Here is a 19,114-nt window from a genome sequence, read left to right on the forward strand (position 1 = left end):
TCAAATACAAGAATTGATGTAGAACATACAATAATGAAAATATACAACTGATGGGGGAGACCCGATTTGTGATTCTCTTATTGCTGAGCAACACATATGCATGACAGCAGCAAAAGGGACTGGAGAGGTTGCATGTAGACTTTTAAAGAAAATAGTCAAAGCACTCTTGGTAACTTACTGAGTTTTTCAATATTTGGCAGCAAAGAACTCCAAGTTTGCAAGTATTCTGCTCTAAACCCATCCATTGAAAAAAGGATAAGTGGTGGCAGATCAAACCTACAGGAAAATATGAGTTTGTCATTGTAAAGGAGTTTGGAGAGTTGGTGACTTGTTAAGATCTTTAACAACAATATAAATTCTACTTTTAAAAGCAGGATCCAGAATTTCCATGTACTTCCCAGAATTAATATCATGGTGTGAGATAAACAAATAGTTCCATTTTGAGAGCCAATACACAATCCTCCTGAAAAAAAACACTGGAGGAATAAAATACAAGCTACTCAGTATAATAGAAACTAGGAAAAGAAATTGGGTTTTGTTAATATTTTAATTACAAATACAAATAAATACAAATGCTGCAGACTAGCATCCAAATACAAGCCCAGAGTATAGAACAGCCAAAGTACCTCTGTCCATAGTAATGGGTTGAATTCTGTCTCTTGTTTCTTAATGCATCTTAAAAATCAGGGCAGCTGCATGAGGACTGTAAAAGCACAGCAATTACCCAGCAAGCAGTTAGGGTCAATTGGCCTCAGTGCTGGGAAACGTAATCTCTCTGCAACGCCAGGTTTGTGCTAGCCCCTTACCTTACCACATTTCCTTCGTGAAGACATTGCTAAGCAGTCCATGTTCTTTGTGGATTATATCTTTCAAGTTTCCCAGCTCTCATGGAGCTGAAGAACACTTTTTTTGCCTCAAGGTGCCTGACAAACAACTCAAAGCTGCAAAAGGAAAGCAGCATCTGCTAATGTGCTTAGGGTAAGACTTTATGTAAAGAAACAAGGATAAAAGCCTCGGATCTGAGATCATACAGGAGGTATCATAAAATAGGCACAAACTGCAGCTGATCTTTAGAACATGTTCAAATTCTTGTTATAAAAATTCTAACTAGGAGGTGCTAGCTGTGAAAATAAACTTCAAAGTTATTAAACGTGCTTTCTCTTAACCAACCTAGAAGGGCTCATAAAGAAAGATGCATTAGCAGTTATAAAGTGCTGGTGCTATAGCACCTTTTTTCATAACACCAAATGACAAAATCAGTAGGATCAGGTCATCTAGTTCTGCAAATTCAGCTTTTTTGTTAACCATCATTATATATTCTACAGTCTCCTTAGAAACATACAAAGAAACATAAAAATTGTAAACATACAATTAAATTAAAAACGTAGTTTGAAGAAGACTTCACCACACATAGTATCTAAAAAAATCCCAACTATCTGCAATTTATAGGAATGGTTCACTACATAAGCCTGGAAAATATTGGGGAGAAAATGATTGATAAAATGCAGTTACTGATTCACATCAGGCAGTAATCACTATCCCAGTTTGTTTTTCATTCACAGTGGTCTTTCCAAAACACAGGAGTACACTGGCATCAACAGTTTATATAAAACCAGTTTGTATAAAACAGCTTCCTGATTTGAATCTGAAATTAAATGCAGCTTTATATAGCAATGTTGTTTACAGCACTTAAAGAAGCCCTTCTCCACTAGTTTCCAAGCTTTAGCCTATGAAACTGTGTTAACTCAGCAAGTTATATGTTAACCTAAAAAGTATATTTTTATACCTATGTTGGGAGGTGCATGCAGGAACCCATGAAGAGGCCACAATACTAAAGGTTTTATTGTTATAATTAAACTAAATTTGCAGTAAAATAGAATAATGGATAACATCACAAATACCATAACTGAACTAGAAAATAATTAATTTTCCTCTGAGAACAACTTTTTAAACTGTGTTTCTGCCTAGCCTCTACCTATGATTCTGCAATACTGCACAAATAGCAAAATATCTACAGGTGGACATCAGAATTACCATGTTCCAGCATTTGCAGATATACAGCTACTTTTGTAGTTTCATAACACATCTTTCTTCCCACAGATAATTCAAGTAAAAAAACCCCTGTTACTTAGATAAAAAATTGCAACCACAGATTCTAACAGTTATTACAGCTTGCATAAGGTGATTTATCCAAATTATCACAGGTACAATATGGTAACATAAAATGGACTATGAACAATTTGTGACACATGAACCTTGAGATAACTCTTAACAATTTTTCCAGGTCTTTGCAAACTGACTTTCAATCTGGATTTGAACTCCTGTACTCTGCTCTAAACTGTAAATGATAAATGAATGTGCAACAAAATGACAAAGGTTTTAGAAAAAGCATTGCTAGCCAATGGAAACGGAATATTCCTCAGGGAAGGCACCTTATTCTCAGTAAATATGAAAACCTCATTAAGACCTGCTTCAGGCCACTGGAGTATTTCTGATGACCACAATGATTTTATTTGCTAAGAAGACAAAATTATTCTATCCTACCCAGCTGGACACTGAGGAGTTTCAAGTGATACACATGGCTCTTCCACCCAAGGTATTTCACCTAAAAGGACAAAATAAAATACTGAGTCAACGTTAAAAAACCCGACACAAACAATGAAGAAATTTCCTGGTTGATCTTTTTAGAGCTCTTCCTGGTATTTTTCTGGTTCAATACAGAATTATAGAAATGTAGGGCTAAAGATGATACCTTTCGAAATCATTTAGTGCAACCTATTAGGCCCTCAAACACTGAAGGGGCTAATGGTTACAATTTTAAGCTGAAAACAAAATGCATATACTACCCAGACAAGCAAACAAAAAAAATGGAGAAGAAATGACTATAAAAGCTTAGCCTAAGTTTCATCTGGTTTTAAATTAAAAACATTTAAACTGTACTGTGTCCACACGGGATTACTGCCTTCTTTTTTTGCAGATATCACTTACACAATTGGAGATGATTGCCAGGAGTCCCTTTAGCCTTTTCTTTTTTTTTTTCTGTAAAGAGCCCAAACCCTTCAATCTTTCCTTGTTGACCATGGCTTCCAAATTCCAAGTAATTCTTTCTGTTCCTCTTTGACTATTCTCCACCTGCTTCACAGCTATACTAATTTATGATAATGTTTGCCCATTTCTTTGGAAGAAATAAGGGAGGTCAATAAAAGAAGAAAGAGGGAAAGCATCCAAGAAAGGAAAAAATATACAGAAAAGAGAAGAAGCAGTGGCTGTTGAAGTTCTCGGTTCACCACAGAAAGCTTCTCTCCCAGTAAGCAGCCAAAGGCAGGGATGTTCAGTGACCTTAACTAGGTCAGCTCAATCAATTTAGCACCTACTCAAATGCCGAACTGCTTTTAGCTTTAATTTGCCTTTAGGTGACAAATATATTTTTGCAGGAGTTGCCTTAAATCTCTGCCAACTCACAATATAAAGGAATTCTGATAACAGATACCGTGTTTTAAGTCACCGGTATGCTCCTCAGGTGTCATTCCTGTAATCCAATTTTACCAGTGCTATTCTTCATGTGTTTAGCCAGAGACTGTATGGAACAATCATCCATGAACAGAAACATTAAGAAATAAGTAAAACATAAGAAACCCAATCTGAAAATTAATTTCTAATAAAGAGGATGTGAAATTTTGAATTAGGTACGACTACTACAATATGTACTTTGGATTGCATGAAGTTTGAAGCAGGAACAAAGTCTCCATCTATTTTTGAAAAAAAAGAAAAGAAACAACCTAAAAAGCCCACATTGGGTACCCACATTGCTGCAATATTAAAAACATTCTGTCTGTCTTATGAATGACATACATTCACATTGTTCTCCAGAAACTGTCTTTTTCCCAGCCAAAATACAAAAAGCTTTGCCTCAAAACATCTTCATTTTCCAAAACATCACTGTAAGACTCTAATCTTGAGAAACAAATTCTTCACCTTTATATTTGCCATGTTTGCCCATCTATTTCACAGGAAAATTTACATATAAATCTTTTTGACTTTTGATTTACCCTTGCAAACGCTGTTGTAGTTTACACAGCAGTCTTTTTTCTGCAAGCAGTCATCAGAACAAGAACAGTAACTTCCAGGTATCCGTGTCTCACCACAACGGAAATTAGTGCACCTCCAAGACTTGGCTGAAAATTGGAAGAAAAAGATTATGATTTGGTTCACAGAACCTTATGTAAACTCCTTTGTGTGGAAATCCCCCAAACAGGTAAAAAAAGAGAAAAGAGTTTTTGTTAAACTATAATTTACATGTCCTGCTTGAGTGGCTTTAGAAGTTTTATCTGAAAGGAAAACTCAAGATTTCATTTAACACATAAAGCCTATTTCTGCAGCCATTGAATGGTAACACAGAGTCATAGAATAATTTATTTTACAAAGGTGTCCCCAAAGTCACCCTGTTCGATGTCTTCCACCCTTCCAGAAAGATCTAAAATAAAATAATCAAACACATATTTCTCCTACAGAAGAGAAAAAGAAGGAAACAGATCTTTTTCCTGGTCTTGTACGTGATTCCCAGCAGACAGCAAAAAAGGAGACTGAAGGGCTGAAGTGGGTAGAAAAAGTGATAAGGATCACACATCTGATCAGCCGCCGGGAGAGCAGGGAGAGTAACTGGAGAGGAGTCTGGCCTCAATGCAGATCCAGGCCGGTCCCCTGGAAGATGAGTGCACTCCTCCAACTCCAGGCCCCCACCAAGCGCTGCATGGGGCTGAGAGTGCACCTGGCCAGGAAACCCCTTCATTTTCAAAATCACAAGAGGAGCCGGCACAGCGGCACCTTTTCAGGGCCCCGGTCAAAGATAACCTATTATTTCCTCTCCAACTCATCCATGGCTTTATCTGGGCCAGGAAATAGGTACTGCAAATGCTTTGGTTATCCACGGGGGACAGAAATACAGGAATATGACTTGAGAAAGACACAGGAAGATTTCGTGTCCTGCCAGGTCACCAAGTTACGGCCCTCTAGCCATATGAGTGCAGCAGCAACTCGACACTGCTACGTCCCGTCCCGTCCTTCCCTCCCTGAGGGAATGTGACATAACTTCTGTATATCGGTGTGAATACGAGAATTTATCCTTTTCTTATTACTATCACGAGAAAAGACAAAACCAAAATAAAATGGAAACCAGTGAGCATTGCCTGTAAGGGAACATACTTGGCTCCACGCAGGTGTCCTCATAGTCCCAGCAGCAGTCCCGACGCTCCTTGCAGCCGCTGTCACACCGGCAGCCAGGCACCTCTTTCCTTTGCGGCTCGTTGCACTTGTGTCTGCAGCTGACTGTAAGGAGAAGTCAGCGAGTCTGAGTGCTCAGATAACCCTGTCCCGGACAGGTCAGTTAAATGGATCACGGACACGGGCTGCAGGAAGAAATGTGCTGAATAATTTCCCAAATCCATGTCCCGAGTCATTTTCCAATGCGGTCACTAGCACACGGGTCAGCAAGGCAAAACGAAAGCCATAGGAAGTCCTCTGAACGTTGAAGGACCTGGTGGCTGCTTGGGCCATGCTCGCCCAGAGCCTGCGGCCGGGCTGTTTCTGCAGCAGGTCTCCCCAGGTCCGGAGGCACAGGAGACAATGCCTGGGTGTCCCACCCTCCCAGCATGAGGAGGGGGAAACTGGCATCTCCCCCGCTCATTTCTGGGTCCGGGATGCAAGGGGAAGAGCAACTCCCACTTTGGACGTTCCCTAATGTACCTGCCAGGGACATGTGTGGGACAGAAGCTCCCTCAGGGCTGGGCACCCAGAGCCATTGGGGCTCCCCGGGCGCGGCTGGGCAGGGCCTGGCAGCCAGACCCCATCCCATCGCCCCAGCCAGGAGTGGGGCAGCTGGGGGGGGCACCAGGGCACCCCCATGCCAGGCACTGGGCACCTCCCTGGGATCTGGGACAGGCCAAGGCCAGGCTTTTGGCCTGTGGGTGGGCCTGGCTTGGTGGGACCCATGGCCGGGCAGGGCAGGGCAGCCCCGGGGGGCTGAAATGGGGTCCTGGGCTGTGGGCAGGGTGGGGGCAGCCTCGGGGGGCTGAAATGGGGTCCTGGGCTGTAGGCAGGGTGGGGGCAGCCCTGGTGGGCTGGGCAGGGCCCATAAAGCTTATTAGTGCACTAGGGACTCTGACCATACCTCTCTCACTTAATTATTACAACGTCCCTTTAAAATCTGCCAGTTTGGCTGTTTTGATCGAAAGAAAGAAAAGGGTCCAAATGAGGGGCCTCGTGTTGGAAATGGAGACATGTAGTTCCTCACCACAGCTCTCACACCTTCGTGCAGAGTGAAGGGAGAGCTCTGGCTCTCCTGAGGACACCTAAGGACAACCTCAAATCTCCAAACATCATCTGCAGCTCCACACTAGCCTCCACAAGAACAGGCCTTGTGTCCGCATTCTCTGTACTGCAGAAATACTGTTTGAACCACTCTGAGCACCTACATTTCCAGCTTTCTTGTCCACTCACACCATTAGACAGGGATAGGTGTAACTACTCAGATTTGCTGGTGCAATTCTATTGCAGTTGCCAAAAGGTTCATGCTTTTGCAGGGTGCACTGCCTACAAAATATGGGCTTTAATATCCACTGTGTAGGAACCATGTAAAGCTAAAATTATTTTTTTCAAGCTAGCCAGCTTGTTTCACATGTAGAAAGTTCCCATGTTGCACCTTGTGCTTTAAGTGCTTACATCAACAACTATTGTTGAATGCAAGAAAGCTTTGCAAATAATTAGAATAACAAACAATATATGTAATGAGCATAAATGGATCTGTCAAAAGTAGAGATGGAAAGAAGTAATTGAGAGTTAAGTGTTTTATGACTGGAGTCTGTTGTCAAGAAAGAGCTACGATTTGTCACAAATGTACATAAACATATGCAAACAGTTTTTCTATGGTTTTTTTTGGCTGAAGTTTAGAGTATTTTTTTTAATTTTGCCTCTATCCATGGCTTTTGAGCAACTCAAAGTTGTTCAGATGGTCTACCTAATTTAAAATGACAAAGAATTGTGAGTCTAAGTCAGAAAAAATAAAAATATAAAAAAAGAAACCTTTTCCTCCATCTGTAAGGAACTGTTCATACCCATTAATTTGCAACCCATGCTTCTAATTTCTTTACAATATTTACATAACTGTGCAAGGTCAAGAATTTAGTATTTCATTAACTTTTATTTGGAATAGTCAATACAATTACAGGAGCTATAAGGAAATTTACCTTGAGTATATAAACAGAATCAATTGCACCATCACCAAATGCAAACTCTGCTAATTTTGAAACATACAGAATGACAGGTCCTCCTGACTCCTTTCCAGGCCCCTTCTCCTGAGACCACAAGCCCCCAGCACCCGTCTCGACCGTAACTCCTTTTGCTTCTGAACAGCAACACTCTTTCCCACTGTCCTCATAGCAAATGCAACTGTGCAAAGGTGCGTGCCACTCAGGGCTGTGGCTTCCCCTCCCGCTCCGCAGTGTAATACCGTGTGTTGCTAATTCACCTTTCCCAGGTAGATCTGGTTATGAAAGTAGCAAATAAAGTTAGTCCCTATTTAGGGTGGGTCTGTAATACCTGCAGTCAGAGGCACCAAAATGCTAACATGCTGATTTAGTGCCATCTTTCACTTACTACAACTGCGACCAAGTTCCTCAGGTAAATGTCAGCAAAGACTGAAGCTGTGGGTCTCTACATAATTTACACAGACAGTTGTAATACAACATATGCGTCATCAAAAAGCAATTACAGTTCTGTCTAATCCTATTTGCTAGGCCCATAGTATTGAAAGATCTCAGAAGAAGCTAAGACTTGATGAATAAGTACGTAAACAAGCTCAATATGTGTTGATTAAGAATGAGAAAGAGATTGTGCTTCCTTGAACTCCTCCAGTATTAGATTACTATTGTTTTGATTCTAAAGGAAGTGTTTTATTTAATTCACCATGTGGTGTGTTTGTTCTCATCCGGCTTGACCCCCTGACATCAAAATGCTACTTTGTTTTTCCAACTAAAAAATAATATTCCACCAAATCAAAGCATTATCCCTTTTTTACCATAGCTTTACAGAAATTGAAGTTTTCAGAGAAAATTCATAATCAGTTTTAACCTGAACTATGCCAAATGTACCCAAAGTGTAAGTCCCGAAGATGGTCCAATGATAGCTCTTCTACAAAACATATTGCTTAAATAATTGCAAGGTATTATATGTAATAAAGTAACTTCCATCTCAAATTTCCTGAAAGCATTATTATGATAAAATTTCCATAAAATTTCCCGTTGTGAACTAGATTTAACACTTCAGGAAAGAGAATCAAGGCACTGAGTGGTTTAGAATAGGTTTTTCCAGTATAGATTGTGAGTGTACAGTTTTTATACAATCCAACTTGAAAAACACAAGAATTTTATTTTCACAGGTGGTAAGTTTTCACAGAGCACTTACATTATGCTATAAAAGAGCCTGTGCTGAAGGCCTTTACCAGATCTAACTTCAGCGGTAATTATGCTGAAAGTATCATAAACATACCTTGCTCCTGGTCTCCACGGTTCAGTCCTAGTCCTAAGCCTAGTCCCAGGGATACAACCACCAAAGCACACAGCAGAACCTGTCACATAGACACAGGAAAATTAAAGCTCACAATTGTGATAAACTGTTATATTTATTAGAAATCAACTGTGTGATTTTTGTTTCTATGAGTGTATGATTTCTTACAAACTAATCATTTTTCTGAACTTGTTCACCAAAAAAATCGGAGACATACTGAGCCTGAAGGTAGGAGAGGCACAAGAATGATAATTTTGTGAACTGCTTACAAGCCAACACCTTAATACTGCACTTTTAACCTATGGCCAGTCCCATGTTGTAATCAGGGAAGTCTTTGCTGGGGAAAAGATAGTAGGAAGTAACATATTTACCTGTTCTGCAAATTCTTAATCTGTGTAAAGAGAAGGAAATTGCTTTTATTTAGCTTCTGTATTTTCTTGAAATGCTCACAGGGATTTCTTAAGAGACTCAGCTGGATTGAGCCTGCAATTGCCAAATTTTCATCCACATGCTAGTTTCTCGTAATAAGTCACCCCGTGAGTGAAGTTAGAGGAAATTGCAAAGAGACAAACAGCCCAAGGAAACCCCATCACAGAAAGCAGCATAATGTTTGGGAGATTGGGGAAGAGCTGAGGAGGCCTCTACCAGCTTAACAGACTCTCAAGATGAATGGTGACATATGCTGGCTGAAAGGCAGAGCAAAAAGTGACAACCCTCTCAGAATATTTCATTGTGTCTGTATTTTTCACTAAGGCAACGATGGGAAAGAAAATGGATATCACAGAAAATCACCATAAATCAGCCCAGTTTACTTCCCATTTTTTCCTCAGAGCCTTCTTTTGTCTCCTGCCATTTCCAGGAACCACCAGGCACTAGCAAATACTAAGATTCAAAATAAAGTAGAAATAAGAGACGCTTACTCTCATGCTCAGTATTGCTGGAATGGAGCGTCTTAACTAAGACTACAGCAATTATAAGGAGCTGAGAAAAACTCCATGTGTGGGTAGGATATAACCAAGAGCACATACACCATCCTGCTACTACATACACCCTCACAAAAGCATCCTATGCTCTTTGTTACTGCCCGTCCTGCCTTGCAGGTGCTGGGCAGAAGGGTGGCAGCAGGGAGGGCTGTGCAGTTCTCAGGCATGGGTGTACAATTTGGCCATGGAGCAGCTCTGCGCCGGGACAGTCTAAATGCACGTTATTCCTTCCCATAGACTAGGAAGATCCAGGCACACAAGCCAGAAAGTCAGGAGTGTGGCACACTCCAGCTAGACCTCTAACAGGGACAACAAGGAAACCTAACTGTGGGTCTGGTGCGGCACATACCTCTTCCTCTGGACAGATACAATCAGAGGGGCTCCTTCCACCAGATCCCACGCTTTCTCCTCCTGCTGCTATGCTCCCTGTGACCGTGCTCAAGAATTTCCTGTTTCTCCCTTGCTGCTCACCCTCTCCAGCCTCATATCACTGATTTTTTCCCAAGCAACACCAAATACCAGCAATGCCAAAGTTACCTCCTTCACACTTTCTCTATCCCACCTTTACTTTCTTCCTGCTGCTCACTCCTTGGTTTTTGTGCAGAAGAAATACCCCAAAATTAGGAATGGAAATGGAATTGGTGAGACAACTGGGTAAGAGAGACAGACGGGATAAGCGTGTTTAGAAAGATTGCCCAAAGTGGCAGAAATGCTGAAGTCTCTTGAAGAAAGACCCCAGGAGTGAAGGCAGCAGTTTAATCCTACATCCAGTCAGTAAGGACTGAGAATCAGGGGACGCATTTGGGTTAGAACAGCGGTCACTCTTTCTGGGCAGGGAGGAGAACACTGCCAGGGTAGCCTAACAGGTTTTGTTTCCCTGGGTACAGATCAGCCCAATCACCAGGGCATGCACTCTTCACCTTAAAGTTCACTATGGTTTTAGCCTCCGTTTTCATTAAAACTCACATTTGTAATTTAAATAAATAAATGATACTAAATTGGAAGTGCAGCTATTACAGCAGCAAACATTCCCACTGCTGCAAGCAATGAGAGAGCTGAAGTAAAAACCAAAAACTCATAGCAGGTATACAGATGAGATGCTGCATTTATTGTAGCATTTCCAGAAAGGCCCTTGATTTTGTGACATTCATCCTTAATGAAATAACATTGGTAGCACCTATTCAAACCCTCAGACTTTCCACAGCTAACTTCTATGTCTAAATTCAGGACTACAGCTACTTATTCATAAAAAGTTGTTCCTAATGCATATGCTCTGTTCTCTGGAGGACTTATTAGACTGTGGGACTACTATTTGTGAGTACACAATTCTCTGACTAAGCTTGCAGGAAAAAGTTGCCAAGGATGTACTTCATGCATATAGTTTATCAAAACTGTAGATAATTGGTGTAGAATAGTAACAGTTCACACCTCCAATATTTAGATTTTGTTTTTTCATATAGTCAGGCATTTGAAAACTAGTGCATTTAGAAGAATGAATGTGTTTTAGGATACTTTAATTTCTCACTTTACTCTTCCAAGTACCTCTTGAAAGTGTAATTTACTTTCCTTCAGTTAGGCATTTTTCCCACATTGTTTCTCATGATTCATTTATTTTTACTGAAGACTTAAGGAAAAGATGTCTGTCATTTTATCTTCTCTTTTTTTCTCCATTTCCAATATTTCCCTCATATTTTGTCCAATCCTTGCACAATGCAGCATTAAATAGGAAGATGTACTCTGTGGAATTGTTCTGATGACATAGAGCTGAAGACTATCATAACTTGACTCTCTTTTTCAGAGGGCTGTTTCCAAAATTAAGTCTTGAGTCTTTCCAAAATCAGTACCTGTCATTTTGTCTAAATTCCAATTTACAGATGCAAGAGCTTGTGCAAACATATACACGTACATATATATATTTAATGTTTTTTTCTTTTGTGGTCACAAACAGAAGCTTAAAACTGTGTACTGGCTACAACAAAAGATTAAAAAAACATAACAAACCCCCTACATGTTATTATTTATAAGGCAGCTGCATGACTCTTAAAGCCCTGGAGAAGAGGGAAAGAGTTGACATGATATTTGAGATGTGGGACTGACAATACTGTACGAAATGGTTCATTAGTCTTTTCCCATGCCTTGCTTCCTGAGTGTTTTTCATCAATGCCTTGCCTACATGTTCTGTTTTGTTAATGACAAATCCAAACATAAAAATGTAAGCAAAAAGGAACTGCGGCTGCTTTGGCCTCAAACACATCTGTTATAAACAAATGCATAAATAAAGTATTGAAGCAATGTCTTTGCTGTGCAAAGAACTGTCAGGTTATTCTAGTAAAACAAAAAGTGCAGTTAACTGCCAGAAAAAAACCAAGTTTGCTTGATAAGTACCAGAAGAACTTTAGAAATCTGCCAGTGAAGTTAGTGCATTCATGCTGTAAAACTTTAAGCACCAATTACCAAGCTACCCTGAATGATTATATTAACACAATGAAACTTCTAAAAATTCTGCAAATTTGAGAATTGTTAAAGTAGCAACCCTGAAGAACAGAACCTACTTACAGCACAGATGGCTTTGTATTTCAGGAGGGTTTTTTTCTTCACATACTCCGTCTGTTTTAAAGACACCTCATTCAAACTTCTGCTTTGATGGTTAATGATATCATCCTGAAACTCCATTCCGCCAAGATCTGCCCCTTGGCTGCACGTATGCCGCGTTCCTCAGCCTCCCCAGCTGGGTTAGCTGCGACTAAGACACTACTCCTGCTTCAAGTGTATACGTACTTTGTTCACAGTTTTTTTTATGAGATCCTAGCTTTTGCACCAGTGATAGGTTTGCAGGAAGCCAAAGTAAGCAGGAAAACGACTCAGAAAGGTCAAAGGCTGAAAAGCTTTATCTGTGTACAGAGAACCTTTCTGTCACATTTCAAGATAAGGATGGCATTAGGTAAACTCTTAACTGGAGATTATATGTTGCTAAGCAATAAAACGCAAAAATGACACAAATTCAGGTACGCAACTATTTGGCTGAAAGCTTGTCATCCAGGGTATTTGTTATCTTCAAAGAAAGTGTTAAATATATTAAACAAAACCAATAAGAAAGTAGACAGTTTCTTAACTCCTGCTCTGTGTCACACCTATGTTTTCAGGTCCCTTCCCTTATTCAGCAGCAGAGGATTCCTCCTGTTTAGTTTCAATCCATCTTTGTCACATTCTTCTTTCAGCTTGTTACATGTTTTTTCAGTAGTGATAGATGTACTCATTAAAAACAAACAGTATACAGCCAACTCAAATTCAATAAAAAATAAAAAGGTTTTGTTTAAGTACAATTTGAAATCTATTTGTTTTTCAATTTAGTGGTTAATTGAAGAGTTGTTTGTTATGAAAATGTACCTTCAGAGCATGCTAGGGCTATGCAAATGTAATTATTCAAATGCTGATCTGACTCTAAAGTTGAGCACCGCATGAGCTGTAATTTATAATAAATATAATATTTATAGTTATAAAAACAAATCCAAAACATAGTACTATATGAGCTGTGTCGTGGTTTAGTCCCAGCCGGCTACTAAGCACCACACAGCCACTCACTCCCTCCCGCCCCAGCTGGGATGGGGGAGAGACTCGGAAGAGTAAAAGTGAGAAAACTCGTGGGTTGAGATAAAGGCAGTTTAATAGGTAAAGCAAAAGCCACGCAGGTGAGCAAAGCAAAACAAGGAATTCATTCACTACTTCCCATCGGCAGGTAGGTGTTCAGCCATCTCCAGGAAAGCAGGGCTCCATCACGTGTAACGGTTACTTGGGAAGACAAACGCCATCACTCTGAATGTCCCCCCCTTCCTTCTTCTTCCCCCAGCTTTATATGCTGAGCATGACATCATATGGTATGGAATACCCCTTTGGTCAGTTGGGGTCAGCTGTCCCGGCTGTGTCCCCTCCCAACTTCTTGTGCACCCCCAGCCTACTCGCTGGTGGGGTGGGGTGAGGAACAGAAAAGGCCTTGGTGCTGTGTCAGCACTGCTCGGCAGTAACTAAAACATCCCTGCTTTATCCCACTTGTGCTGTTTCCAGCACAAATCCAAAACACAGCCCCATACCAGCTACTCTGAAGAAAATTAACTCTATTCCAGCCAAAACCAGCACAAGCTGGTACGAAGAAAATTAACTCCATCCCAGCCCAAACCAGTACAACCTCTACCCGTTATTTTATAGCATTTGTGCCATACTCAGGTCCCACATTATCCAGTACATCCCCATTAATCACCCTCCTTCCCCCCACCGCACATCCTTTGATATATAGACAGATTTCATTCTCTTAGTCTATGAGCCACCCCTGTAAAATGTCCATAAAATGTCCATTGAGTTCTTTTCTTCCATGACCTGGGTTCCATCTGTTATGGTGGTTGCTCAGGAGTGGCAGTGTGTTCTCCGGTGTTATTGGCTGCCAAAACCTATTCAGGTTGGGTCACTCTTGCAGAGCTTCTTGTGAGGCTTGTCCTCTGTTTAGGTGGTTTCTACTGTAGCACACAACTCAAACAATGGGTTACAACAATTTAAAGTTATATCCATTACAATCTCCACACCTGGTCCCTTTGAACCAGGATGTAAGGTTTAATATTGCAATGAATTGGTACAGACTTGGCCACGGGCTGCAGTCCCTTCCCTTGGCTGAAAAGCTGCCAGGTGGAAAAGGACCTGGGTGTGGTGGTTGACAGCCGGCTGAAGATGAGCCAGCAGTGTGCCCAGGTGGCCAAGAAGGCCAACAGCATCCTGGCCTGTATCAGAAATGGCGTGGCCAGCAGGAGCAGGGAGGTGATCGTGCCCCTGTACTCGGCGCTGGTGAGGCCGCACCTCGAATCCTGTGTTCAGTTTTGGGCCCCTCACTACAAGAAGGACATTGAGGTGCTGGAGCGTGTCCAGAGAAGGGCAACGAAGCTGGTGAGGGGTCTGGAGCACAAGTCTTATGAGGAACAGCTGAGGGAACTGGGATTGTTTAGCCTGGAGAAAAGGAGGCTCAGGGGAGACCTTATCTCTCTCTACAACTACCTGAAAGAATGTTGTAGCAAGGCGGGTGTTGGTCTCTTCTCCCAGGTGACAAGTGGATGTGAGGAACAACAGGATGAGAGGAAACAGCTTCAAGTTGTGTCAGGGGAGGTTTAGACTGGATATTAGGAAAAATTTCTTCACTTCCAAGCCTTATCAAGCATTGAAACCGGCTGCCCAGGGAGGTGGTTGAGTCACCATCCTTGGAGGTATTTAAAAGACGTGTGGATGAGGCACTTAGGGACATGGTTTAGTGGTGGACTTGGCAGTGTTAGGTTTACGGTTGGACTTGATGACCTTAAGGTCTTCTCCAACCTAAATGATTTTATGATTCAGAGGTGTACCTGCTCCACTGTGGACCTATCCACAGCCACAGATGCTTTGGGGTGTATCTGCTCCAGCATGGAGTTACTCAGAGGTCACAGTCCCTTCAACTGGAGTTTAGACTGTAGTTACAGTATGCCTACTACAGCAGTACAGAACCAGCAGCAACGCCCTGGCCATATGCCAGCCCAGGCACGTGGCCAGTGCTGTTATTGAAATGGTCCCAGGCCCATCAAAGTAAGATGATAAGCAGTACAGCAAACAGCAGCCACTAACAATCACTAGACTCTAATATACAGCAAAGCTAGTAAGTCCTGTGGCAAGTGCAGGAGCCTGCCAATTAACAGCTAAACAGCTGTAGCAGCCTTAAATCTGGTCTAGCACATTCCGATCTAATCCGTCGTTATCTCGAACTCCTCTAGCCCGGCACTGGGTGCCAAAAAGCACTCTTATGGGTTAACCCCAGTAGGCAGCTCAGCCCCACACAGCCCCTCGATCATTTCCCCCCAGTGGGATGGGGGGGAGACCTGGAAGGGGAAAAGTGAGAAAACTTGTGAGTTGAGATAAAGACAGTTTTACAGGTAAAGCAAAGCTGCGCACACAAGCAAAGCAAAAAATCAGGAATTCATCACTAGTTCCGTTCGGCAGGCAGGTGTTCAGCCATCTCCAGGAAAGCAGGTCTCCATCACGCCTAACGATTACTCGGGAAGACAAATGCCCTAAGTCAGACTGTCCTCTCTTCCTCCTTTTTTCCCCCCAAGGTTTTATTTCTGAGCACGATGTCATATGGTGTGGGGTATCCCAGCTGTGCCCCCTCCCAAGCTCTTGTGCACCCCTAGCCCACTCACAGAGAAAGCCTTGATGCGGTGTAAGCACTGCTCAGCAATAGCTAAAATGGGGGGGGGGGGGGGAGGCTTATCAACACTGTTTTCATCACAAATAGAAACCATAGCGCCATAGAAGCTACTGTGAAGAAAATTAACTCCATCCCAGCCAAAACCAAGACACAAATTTACAGAAGTAGTAAATTTGACCTTTGAGAGTGTGACTCATCAGTCTAGGCACCCAGGGTGAATTTCTGCTCCTGTTGGTATAAAAGAAAATAGTTTAGCAAATGGAACAGAATGTGATCTCATATATTTGATTTTGCTACTTTTATCTAATCATTGCTCTAATTTCACAAACATTACTGCCCACATGATGACTTTCTATGAAGTTTTTCACTGATAAAATAAGAATATAAAACTTCATGAACATTGACAAAGAACCCAGGCTTTTCTGTTTAAAGATCAAGGGCCTCACTCATTTAAAAATACTTCTTTTCATCCCTACCAAAAGACAATTCACATTAAAAAAAGCAATCCATACGATCAATACTTAAGAGTAAAGAAAACAACAGGGAAGAAGGAAATAATTATTAATTATCCTTTCTGTTCTCAGCTACTGAATCGTAAATTTAAGTGACCGCTCTACATACAGCCTGACACTATAAAAATGCAGGGCTAGGGTACAGGCAAACCCATTCCCATATGGTCAAACTGTGGTCCTCAGTTCATCTAGCACTTCCAGGAAGAGGAAAGCAGTTTTGAAGAATTCAGGCAGGATATCTCTGCCATTTACATGTTGACAAGCACCTTGGGGAAATAGGGAGAGATATTTCTGAATAGCATTGTGTTGCAGCCGCTTTCAATTTTCACTACAATTCCTGTAGTTTTAAGCTACTAATATAAAGCAGCTGAAAGTCCTCTAAGGCCATCAAGAACTAGACAGGCCTTACATATCATCAATTAAAAGACACCTTTTTACTCATTTGTCATACATCTTCTAAAATAAATGGCACTGACCTAGGAAAAAAAAGCTCAAAGCTTAATAATTTTTCTCATAAATGTTTATAATCCTTAAAAAAAATGGTCATTTTGATGAACGTTTTTTGCCAGAGTAACATGATGTTTACAGTCATTTTGAAAAGTCCATTTCTTTTTCTGTCTCTGGATGAAAAGGGTCATTTCTTCCTCCTGCGAATGCTGCTTTTCTTCCTTGTTTGGTGAGGCTTGCGGCTCTGAGTTACCTTATGCACAGAGCCTGACGGGCTTCGTGCCTTGGCAGAGCCACGTGGGTGCAATTCCCATGTGTAAGTTCTGTACTGTTCCTCCTCTTGGACATTCAGTTCCCTTAGGCAAAGCAGGATGACCACTGCTTAGACCTGACCTGCTGTGGCACCCCTAGCCCTCAGCTCTACCCCAATGACCAGATTCTCTGCCAAAGGAAGGATCATAGGTAGTTCAGTTTTGTTAAAATGAGATCTGGTTAGATGAGGGGTTAATTTAGGAGATAAATCACCGTTAGGACCTTTTAGGGGGTTCAAGGCTATCACGCAGTCCAGTTGTAAAACTCAAAATTGGGTGAAGTATTTGGGCCAAGTTGTGGACCAGGACTCTAGTTAAGGTTGGACCAAATCAGTCTAATAAAGGTAACCAGTTAGTTAGGCTGGCACGGTAAGTACGGTTTAGAATGAATGTTGGTTAATGACCTAAAATCAAGATAAAGTCATATTAGGCACAAAGTTGTGGACAGATTGTGGCTTGCACATATTAAAGCTGGATCAAGATCTGGAGCCCAAGGCACAGGTAGGAAAGGCTGTTAGCCTGTGAGTGGGACAGAACACTAAAGCAGAGAAGGTAAGAAGAGTAGACTAGTCCTCAAAACAAGGATAAGACATAATGGTGAGTAAAACAACCTCTTTTGGGTTCCATTTCCAACCCCGCTATAGGTCACTATGGGAATGGATTAGGAGCTCGGCATAGAATCAGAGTAGACACCTATCCTGGGTGTTGCCATTTTGATAAAATATGAGCCGGTCTGCCCATGCTTGGGCAAGCGCTGACACTAGGTGTTGACAAGACATCCAAGGGCATGTCAGCTTGTACTGCAACACACTTTAAATAAGCACACAGTGAATATAATGAACATTTCTTACAGGTTAAATAGCTTTGTGTTAAGACTGTGGGCAACCCAATTATAAGAGCAACACAGGCAAGTACAAATGGACCTTCAACTATAACCTCTCTGTTTCCAATGATGACTTATTACATGTATATATAGGCAAATAACATACAGGTATGCATTATTTGTTTCCCCAACCAGGTACTTCCCATTACTGACAAGAATGCACTGATTTCAGAGACGTGTACTACTGCCTGTTGGCTACGGCACGTATCTCTGCTAGCTGTGCAAGTCCTGGTGCCTCTCGCATCACAATTTCTTGGGGTACTTTTAACAATTTATCGCTAACATGTCTTATTGCTTAAGTTATCTATTCTTCTAGGCCTTTTTACATAAAAGCTGTTTACGTTTACATCAAATAACCCTCTCTCCAACTCCATGTAAGCTTTTCCCCTGTGAATACACCCTGTTACTTTCCACTCAGGTCCAAGCCTAGAAATGTTAATTTTTTGTTGCTCTGAGGCTTTTGTCTATCTGCTAGACTTTGGCATGATCAGCTTTATTTTTCTGCTGCAGACATAAGTTGGTATCTAGTTACCGGCACTACCTGAATTTAGGTTCAGAGCTATTCCAGGAAACTATGTGGCCAAACAGCCACAGACAGCTCTGAAAATGCTGCATCAATGTCAGAGGGCCACAAAACTTTAAAACTGTCTTGATTTGGCATTTTACATTTATTTTTAATCTAAAAAACACTGCATATGTATAATGTAGCCTCAGATGTTTTCAGATAAATGCATTTTCAGTTTATTCTAACTTTATGTCTTTTTCTGGGAAATAATTCTAACTTTATAGTAATTACAGCAAAGTATAGTCCCATAACAACTTAAGGAACTTAAATTCTTAAGTTCCTTACTGTAAGAACCACAGCATGTACTTTGTCAAATTATTCTAAGAACGGATTATTCAAAAAACAAAGAAGCCTAAGCAAACTTTTTCGTAAAAAAAAAAAAAATCCCAAATTGTAAATAGCAGCCCTCGGTTCCCGCTTTCTTCCCCCGTAGGTAGCGCGCCCGGGCCGTCAGTGGCGGGGAGAGGGGCAGAGGCACGGCCCGTTGCCGCCGGCCCCCGGACCGGGCAGGGAGAGGCTGGCGGCGCCCCCCGGAACGCCATGGCCGCCGGAACGGCCGGGCAGAGCAGTCGCTTCCGGGGGGGCGGGATCAGGGACGGAGCTTCCGGCGGGAGAGGGGGTACCGCGGCGCCGTCTCCGC

The 19,114-nt window shown here is 41.7% G+C and overlaps 1 protein-coding gene across 1 annotated transcript in view; it reads right to left on the minus strand.

The window, feature by feature from the left end:
• ENPP3 (ectonucleotide pyrophosphatase/phosphodiesterase 3) overlaps positions 1-12,233 on the minus strand; it is a 42,572-nt gene extending 30,339 nt beyond the window's left edge. Inside the window, exons 1-6 of the mRNA XM_059835482.1 lie at positions 12,099-12,233; positions 8,542-8,620; positions 5,203-5,325; positions 4,050-4,175; positions 2,545-2,605; positions 179-276 (exon numbers count right to left, since the gene is read on the minus strand). Coding sequence (XP_059691465.1) covers positions 179-276; positions 2,545-2,605; positions 4,050-4,175; positions 5,203-5,325; positions 8,542-8,620; positions 12,099-12,215 — 604 coding nt within the window. The 5' untranslated portion in view covers positions 12,216-12,233. The remainder of the gene's footprint in view (positions 1-178; positions 277-2,544; positions 2,606-4,049; positions 4,176-5,202; positions 5,326-8,541; positions 8,621-12,098) is intronic.
• Between the last annotated feature and the right edge of the window lie 6,881 nt (positions 12,234-19,114).

This window comes from Gavia stellata, chromosome 2, assembly GCF_030936135.1.
Source record: "Gavia stellata isolate bGavSte3 chromosome 2, bGavSte3.hap2, whole genome shotgun sequence".
NCBI lineage: Eukaryota > Metazoa > Chordata > Aves > Gaviiformes > Gaviidae > Gavia > Gavia stellata.